Source organism: Alternaria alternata (assembly GCF_001642055.1).
Source record: "Alternaria alternata strain SRC1lrK2f unplaced genomic scaffold CC77scaffold_30, whole genome shotgun sequence".
Lineage (NCBI taxonomy): Eukaryota > Fungi > Ascomycota > Dothideomycetes > Pleosporales > Pleosporaceae > Alternaria > Alternaria alternata.
The window spans coordinates 342,824-350,642 of NW_017306219.1; the positions used below are offsets into that span (position 1 = coordinate 342,824).

Consider the following 7,819-nt stretch of genomic DNA (forward strand, 5'->3'; position numbering starts at 1 on the left):
CCCCACGCGCTCTAATTCGTCCGCATCAGGCTGCCAACACTAGACGTGCTGAGACAGCTGAAGCCGTCACAAATAACATGTTGAATATTGCGCGGACCACAGAACTTTCTCTTCCGCTTTAATGTGCATCCGATCCTCACACCTTCTAGTGTGCTAGCAGTGTCGGCTGAGTACGCGCAGCAGGACGCCCATCACAGCCTCCTCAACGCCATCGACGCCCAGACGAAGACGCACCAGATCTCCGTCGGCAACTGCAAGTAGCGCGCGGACGCGATGACTGCAACTGAGCTCAACCGCATAATATGGCAGATTGCGCTATCTGCAGCGGCTGCTGCCATGAGCGTTTTTATGTTCAAGCTCGTGAAGATGCGCACGATCTTCTACAAGCTGAAGAAGCAAGGACTGGTACGCAACCCAGTTGAGCACTGCCGCCTATTTCAAGCTGACGCGATACAACTTGAAGCCCATGCCGCCGTGGGACTTCGCAGCCGGTAACCTCAAAGTGCTACCAGGACTCCTTGAAAAGTTTCCCAAAGGCTCCCAACAATCTGATGTATTCACCCTGCTATCTAACGACTTCACGGACTCGGACAACTGCTTTTACGTCGATCTATGGCCTTTTAGCAGTCCGCTCCTCGTAGTCACCTCGCCAGATCTAGCGATACAAGCATGTCAAGAGCATGATCTTCCAAAGCCTCCGGTTCTCATACCGTTCTTTGCACCCTTTGCGGGTGGGCCTAATCTGTTTGATATGAACGGCGCGGAGTGGAAGCGCTCGAGGGCGCTCTTTAACCCGGGCTTTAGTGACAGGGTAATGCTTGGGAGCATACCGCACATCATCGAGGAAGCCGAAGTCTACGTGAAGCTACTGCGAGAGCACGCGAAGAAAGGGGATACGTTCTCGCTGGACAGATTGACGTGCGACTACATGATGGACGTAATCGGTGCCATCACCATGTGAGTGCATGTCGCTTCGTTGCAGCGTGAACTTGTGCTGATATGCTTTAGCAATACTCGCCTTCACTCCATGACTAGCCACAATGCGCTTGCAGCCGCCATGCGAAGCTCTATCGAATGGCATTGCCAGGATGAAGAGTTGAACCCTTTCATACGCTGGAACCCTATGCGACCCTTGATCGAATGGTGGAACGGCAAAACCATGAATCGATACATCGGCATCGAGCTGGACAAGCAATATGAAGACTGGAAGACCCATGAGCCATCTAATCGTGCAAGTTCCGTCATGGACATTGCGATAGCAGCGTACATGACCGAGCGCAAGGCTGCGGCGAAGCTTGATGCCGACTTCAAGAAGTGGGCGACTATCCAGATCCGCCTGTTCTTGTTCGCCGGGCACGACTCGACCGCTGCAACGATTGTTTACAGTCTATATCTGCTGTCCAAGCACCCAGATGCTTTGGCCAAGGTTCGTGCAGAGCTCGATGAGGTATTTGGGTACGGCATCGACACAGCTGCTACCTCACTGAACATGCATCCAGAGCGCATCAATAAGATTCCATACACCACCGCTGTCATCAAAGAAACCCTGCGACTCTTTCCACCAGCTGCTGGCATGCGAGGTGGGCTTCCAGGTGTCTTCCTACGTGACAAGAGTGGAAACAAGTACCCTACCGAAGACATCAACATCTGGATCTTACACGGAGCAATACAGCGGAATCCAAAATACTGGCCTGAGCCTCATGAGTTCCTGCCGGAGCGCTGGCTTGTTGAGCCTGGCCATCCTCTGTACCCGCCAAAAGGTGGATGGCGGCCATTCGAAGCTGGCCCAAGGAACTGCGTTGGCCAAACGCTTGCGATGCTGGATATCAAGATCACCTTGGCGATGACAGTCCGCGAATTCGACGTTCATGATCAGTATGAAGAGTGGGACCGGCTGCATCCTTCGTCTGGTGTCAAGACGGTCTTTGGGGAGAGAGCGTATCAGGTACCGCTGGGAGCAGCGCACCCTGTGCACGGTTTTCCTTGCAAAGTCACAGCGCGAGAATTCTCGAAGAATTAGTTGGTATAAGAAAGAAGAGTTGAGATTGGTGGAATCGGATGGACGCATTATCAGGCCAGTTGAATCTTCTTCTTCTGAGGTCCTTCTCACGTCGCTGTGTTGAGAAATCATGGATGAGCTTGATGTTTGGTTGGGTTTTGGCAAGAAGGTTCCACTCGCCTGGCTTCCCCCGCTTGTGACCTACATTATCTACAATCCCCGACAGTTTGTAACATAGAGAGCATCCAAAGGCTGAGACTTGGAGAAACTATGATTGACCAGAATAAGGGCCGAATCGGTAGAGGCTGAGATAACAATTGTTCGGCTATCTTAGCAAGTGAACTGCGCGCTGCGACAGTTTGATTGGCTGCTCTGGGTCTCTACACCCCAATCTGTACTAAACGCCGGAGACCTTCCTAAACTGCGGTAGCGTGGCGCCTAACACGACATATGCACCCACTAAGTTACGGAGCGGCCCTTTCGTGGTATCGCTATCTTTACATTATTCGCTAATGGATGCGTACTATATCTGGCTAGGACACGCTTGCGTAGGATATATATTAATCACCGTGTGGAGCACCTGCTCAAGACGGCTTGGCAAGCCGAAGCATTCAATCGGAACCGACCAAGCTTTAACAAGAGATCATGGGGAAGCTTAAACACCTGCTCAAGACAGCTTGGCAGGTTGGCGGACTCACCCGAAACTGACCAAGCGTTGACGAGATATCATGGGGAAGGTTAAACACCTGCTCAACGCAGAGTGTCCCCCGTGCTGGCACACCATCAATGAGTTGAACATTGGGATATCACCCACGCCGAACGCCGGAAATTCCCGCCGCGATAGTACTTAAGAGGTGACTGATGCTTCAATGTTTGATACTCATCACTTCGAAACCCGCCTCCTAAGCAAGACTCTTTATCAAAGCTTGTCAATATGCTCACCAAGACTCTTCCGATCGTTCTTCTTGCTGGCGCAGCTTCGGCAGCTTGCCCTCTCTCTGTCTCGATCGCTCATGCAGACAACCATGTTGTGAATGTTCAAGTCACCAACACCGGAAGCGAGACGATCCAAGTCTTCAAGGGCAACACCGTGTTTAGTGCCCATGAGACCAAGGACTTGTTGGTAGCCGATGCAGGTACGCATACCTTCAATGACGATTACATGCCATGAATTCATATTGACGGTCAAAACAGCTGGCAATGCTCTTCCTTTTGAGGGAGTCTACGTCAACTACAAGAAGACCGGTCTTACTGCCGACAACTTTCAGAAGATCACGGCTGGAGAGACAATCACCGTGCCGGTCAATGCAGCCAAGAGCTACAAGCTCAAGGGCGTTCAGAAAGCCAAGGTCTCCGCTGTCCAAGGTTTCCGCTACGCCACAGGAGAGGAGGCTCCCGCTGCTCTCCAAGACCTGTCCTCCTGTGCGGACCAGACGACTGGTGCAGTCGAAGTAACTCCGGATCAAAGCAGCGCAGCTGAGTAAGCTACGACCATAACTCTGGCAAGACATAGGAACTGATATCAGCTCCCTAGGCAACACATCTCTCACAAGCGCTCTGAGCCTGCTGCCTCCCGCATTCAGAAGCGCTCCATCACTTACTCCTCGTGCTCGACGTCGCAAACGTCTATCCTCAAGACTAGCGTCTCAGATGCCATCTCCATGGCCGGTGCCGCATACACCGCCGCCGGCTCCGGAGCCGACTACTTCACCACCTGGTTCAAGTCAACTTCGGTGAAGTCCAAGGTACAGACCATCTACAACGACGTCAAGAACGTGCAGACAACCTCGCCCAAGATCTCTTGCACAGACACATACAACGACTGCAGCGACGGCTCGGCACTCCTCTACACCATTCCTAGCGCGAACGTTATTGTCCCATGCCCCAACAACGGCTTCTGGGATTTCCCCGAGCTTGCCGCTCAGTGCAGCAACGACGACTACGACAAGGCTGGCAGCATTCTGCACGAGATGACGCACTTGTACGGTACAAACGACTACGGATATGGGTATGTTGCAGCACAAAAGCTCAGCGCCACCCAGGCTGCTGCAAATGCGGATACATACGAGATGTTCGCAGAGAGTGTTAGGCTTGGTGGCTGCACCGTTGGTTAGATAAAGTAGTTGAGGGGATCTATCTATTAATTCACTTGTTAAATCCTTCTGGGTTTCAGCAGCGTACTGCACATTTATGCATCATGTCACAGGCGCGATCAGGCAGTCCGGAGGGATATTGAGATACGGTACTCTGCGCGAAGACATCGGCTAAGAGCGCGACGGTTCTCGAAAAGTTAGTTGGCATGAGAATGAAGAATTGAGATGTCTGAACTTAGAATGATTTGTTATAAGATTGCTTAACATGCAGCACTTTTGAGTTGAGTTCATCCATCTCCAACAGGTCTTCTCCAGGTGTCAGGACAACTTGGACCAGCTAGCTAATCAAAGCGCTATGTTCGCACAACATGCTCGAAGATTTCCAGCACTTTGATAGCACGAGCGGTAGGTTCATAGGTTAGTTCGCCGACGCCTTTTGAGGTTGGGTTCTTCTTGACAGTCTCCCACAGTCGATCGTGGTTGCCTTCAGCAAAGTCGAGGAGGGTGTCGCGTACAAAGACATCCCGGATAACTTGCTGATCACCACAATCAGGGCGCTGCTGACCGACGATGCCGTACATCTCTGTACCGTGCACTGCGGGCGCACCCTCGACAGGTCCGACAGTAAGCAGACGTGCATTACCACCTGCAGCCGCATGTGCAAGTGCTGCGCGGGCAGCGGGCAGGGTGAAGAAGTAGTCAGTGAAGAGTGCCCCTCGCACCTCGACCGGAGTGCGGCCATTAACATTGTACGTAGCGACGATTCTTTTGGCGCGGCTTCTCGGAATGCGCGACATGACGACAAGCTCTTCGACTATATTGGAGATGCTGCCCGGGTCGAATTTCTCGGTCGCGTTGAGAACCCACCAGTCCGCCTCATTTGACGTCGTGCTGAAGATTATATCCACTTCACGACATGCCCCTGATTTGAGCACCTCCAGCGGTGTGCTATCCAGAACCGCTCCGGGTTGAGAGCGATCGTCCACAATGCCGATAGTAGTATTATCTATACCATGTCGGTCACCAATATCGCGGGGAGTGACCTTGAAGAGTGTCTCAGCAAGAACCTTTGCGTCTAGATTGAGCAGTTGCTCAGGATCATCATCGATGTCGAGTGCGGCGAGAAACTTTACTGCCAGTTCTTCAGCCCACCAGGCTGGAACAATGCGGGATGCGCCTCCCGAGAACGCTGAAAGACGCTTGTAGAGTCCTCTAGCGGATGGAGCGGCGAGTAGGCCGATTGTCGAGTAGGAACCGGCACTGTGTCCGGCAACGGTAACATTTTGGGGGTCGCCACCGAAACACGCGATGTTCTCCTGCACCCACTTGAGTGCGGTGATCATGTCCTGTAGGCCAAGGTTGGTGGCGTTGGCAAAGACGCCACCATATTGAGAGAGTGACAGCCAACCGAATGGGCCAAGTCTGTAATTGACGGACACACAGATGGCGCGGCCAGTCTGGGCAAGACCTGAGCCATTCGATGTTGCGGAGGTGTTTGCACCCACTTCAAAGCCCCCACCAAAGATGTAGACTATTACAGGAAGTGGATTTTCGTTCGTTTGGTCGGGTGCCCAGACATTCAAATTCAGGCAGTCCTCACTAAGCCCGTTTTTAGCATTGAGCCAGCTGGTGTCACCAGCCTGCATTGGCGCAGGGCCGAGGTGATCAAAGGATCGATTCTGGTCGAAAGGCTGCAAGCGGGGTCGTTGGAAGCGTTGGGCGGTGGCATAAGGTATCCCAAGCCAAGATCTTACTGTCTGAGTTGCGGTCGACATGTTCATTCTAGTTTGGAAGGTGTTTAGAAGAAGCTCGTGGAGGGTGGTGGATTAGAGGTGAAGGTGATCAATGGTCGTTTAAATGCAGGTCTCTGGCGACAATAGAGAGTCGACTTCATCCTACGCTAGGTTTATCGTGGTTATTCTGCGCCCTCGTGAATTTCCGAGGTAGCCCCATGTGGTAAGTTTGTCATCGTTCTGACGGAGTTCTTTGACACACTTTCCATATACGCGTTGCACGCGACACGTGTAGTGAGCTGCTAGAGTGAGTTCATCTATCGAGAAGACATGACCTTAATTCACGACAAGCTTGCTACCTCCTTGAATATAGTCAGACAGACTTACCTGTATGCTGTGTAGATTCATGACGTGGTGGTACAACTGCACGTCTGCCAAGCCGCCACCATAACGTTATGCTTAGGACAAGAAGAGCACAAGCGTGAGAGTAGTGTGTTGGAGGGGTCCAAAGAAAGAGGATGATGACGTCTAAGTCGGTCCGAAACGCGAGTTCACGTGCTGACGCGTCATCCAATTTGTTTCCGTGCCTAACGTCTAACACCGTTTCCGGTTCCGGCACAAGAACTTTGGTTGTACCATGTTTCCTGTTTCAGTGTTTGCTTTTTCCAGTAGAAGCAACAAGGTATGATAGCAGCACACCCTGTGCACGTCTTTCCTTCCAAGATCACGGCTCGAATGTCTTCGAACAGTCAGTCGGCCAGTGTCAAACAATAAGGTTATCTTGATACAGGATGCACTGTTGTTAAGAGACACAAGCGTATATTGTATAGTAGACTAGAGACGAACCGCTACTAAGCCACGATAGCGTTCTGTAGGTCTATATACTTTGTCTCTCGGCGCTTAGGGCCGTTAAGGCCCAGAATGGCCTAGAAGGCCCTGCTATAGCGCCCGGCCTGACAGCCAGTCCCCAACACAACAGTGGGAAAAGACAAAATTAATCATTGGAGAAACTAGTATCACACCTGTGATGCATCCTATAGTTCTAGCAACTTTAGCGACATATCTCCCCTCAGATCACGCCTTGGTTATACTTGAAATCACGCCCAGCGGTTACATTTCCCATAAAGATCGGGCCGCCACCGCTGCTAGGCGATGCAGTGGTACTTGTGTTACGAACCGGTTCGCATGCTGTTTTGTCCTGGTTTGTTTGTTGTGGAGTTTGGATGAGGTGTTCTGGTGGACGTGTTTCCTCGGATGTGTGAGACATCTGATGCCTGACGTGCTCCTGCGCCTGTTCGACACCCCTCCGTTCATCAATAGCATCCACCCACAACCACAACTGTCCTCGCACCCTCACATAGCCCGGATCCGTTGCGCCGCTGAATTTCGTCATATCAGAATGATTCTGGTGAATGCTAGCATTAGGATACTCGGGCAGGATGCAGCGTTCCCATCGTACAGTAGTACGGTGAGGTACTGTACGGTGATACGACGTACGTAAGCCGTACGTAGGAGACCTCTCATTAGTCCGTACAGTATCCGTAGGGGGTGGAGTTTTGGGAGCCGTAGTACGGCGTACAGCCCGGAGTTATCGGATTTTGGCTGAGGATCGCCGTGAGGCCGAAAAAACAGCGTAGGAGTCCTACCCTAGAGGATGTGCGCGATTGCACTACAATCGCGCTGTTTTGTTAGTAGCGATAAGAATGCGATAAGAAGCGAGGCGTAGGATCGCGGTAGTAGGATCGCGGTTAGCTAGCTACACCAGAGAGCTAGCTAGAGAAAATCGAAAGAAGCCATTCTGTGCAGATTTACGCCAGCATTTCAAATCTTCACTCGGTTTGTCGATAGCTGCTCTCGTTGTTGAGACATCTGCGTGGAAAGGTAGAGGTAAAGTTTTGATGTTCCTCACGTGACTGCACAGCGCACAGCCACTGCAGAAGATCTCTAGCCACACTTTCTAGTGCAGAATTGCGCCACGATTTCAGATCTGCGCC

The 7,819-nt window shown here is 51.8% G+C and overlaps 4 protein-coding genes across 4 annotated transcripts; 2 read left to right on the forward strand and 2 right to left on the reverse strand.

The window, feature by feature from the left end:
- The first annotated feature begins 54 nt into the window (after positions 1-54).
- CC77DRAFT_556813 (cytochrome P450) lies at positions 55-2,477 on the forward strand. The gene is made up of 3 exons (XM_018532171.1): positions 55-405; positions 464-957; positions 1,009-2,477. The coding sequence occupies exons 1-3, from the start codon at positions 274-276 to the stop codon at positions 2,018-2,020; spliced, it is 1,638 nt and encodes a 545-aa protein (XP_018380195.1). The 5' UTR covers positions 55-273; the 3' UTR covers positions 2,021-2,477.
- A 314-nt stretch (positions 2,478-2,791) lies between these two features.
- CC77DRAFT_1000958 (deuterolysin metalloprotease) lies at positions 2,792-4,129 on the forward strand. Its single transcript, XM_018523137.1, has 3 exons — positions 2,792-3,135; positions 3,194-3,479; positions 3,534-4,129. Exons 1-3 carry the CDS (start codon positions 2,934-2,936, stop codon positions 4,111-4,113), a joined length of 1,068 nt encoding a protein of 355 aa, XP_018380196.1. The 5' UTR covers positions 2,792-2,933; the 3' UTR covers positions 4,114-4,129.
- A 233-nt stretch (positions 4,130-4,362) lies between these two features.
- On the reverse strand, positions 4,363-6,296 carry CC77DRAFT_974926 (putative carboxylesterase, type b). The gene is made up of 2 exons (XM_018535908.1): positions 6,213-6,296; positions 4,363-6,124 (listed from the first exon to the last, which is right to left on the reverse strand). Exon 2 carries the CDS (start codon positions 5,871-5,873, stop codon positions 4,446-4,448), a length of 1,428 nt encoding a protein of 475 aa, XP_018380197.1. The 5' UTR covers positions 5,874-6,124; positions 6,213-6,296; the 3' UTR covers positions 4,363-4,445.
- A 468-nt stretch (positions 6,297-6,764) lies between these two features.
- Positions 6,765-7,473, reverse strand: CC77DRAFT_1054745 (hypothetical protein). The gene has a single exon (XM_018527813.1). The coding sequence runs from the start codon at positions 7,216-7,218 to the stop codon at positions 6,895-6,897; it is 324 nt and encodes a 107-aa protein (XP_018380198.1). The 5' UTR covers positions 7,219-7,473; the 3' UTR covers positions 6,765-6,894.
- Positions 7,474-7,819: the final 346 nt, after the last annotated feature.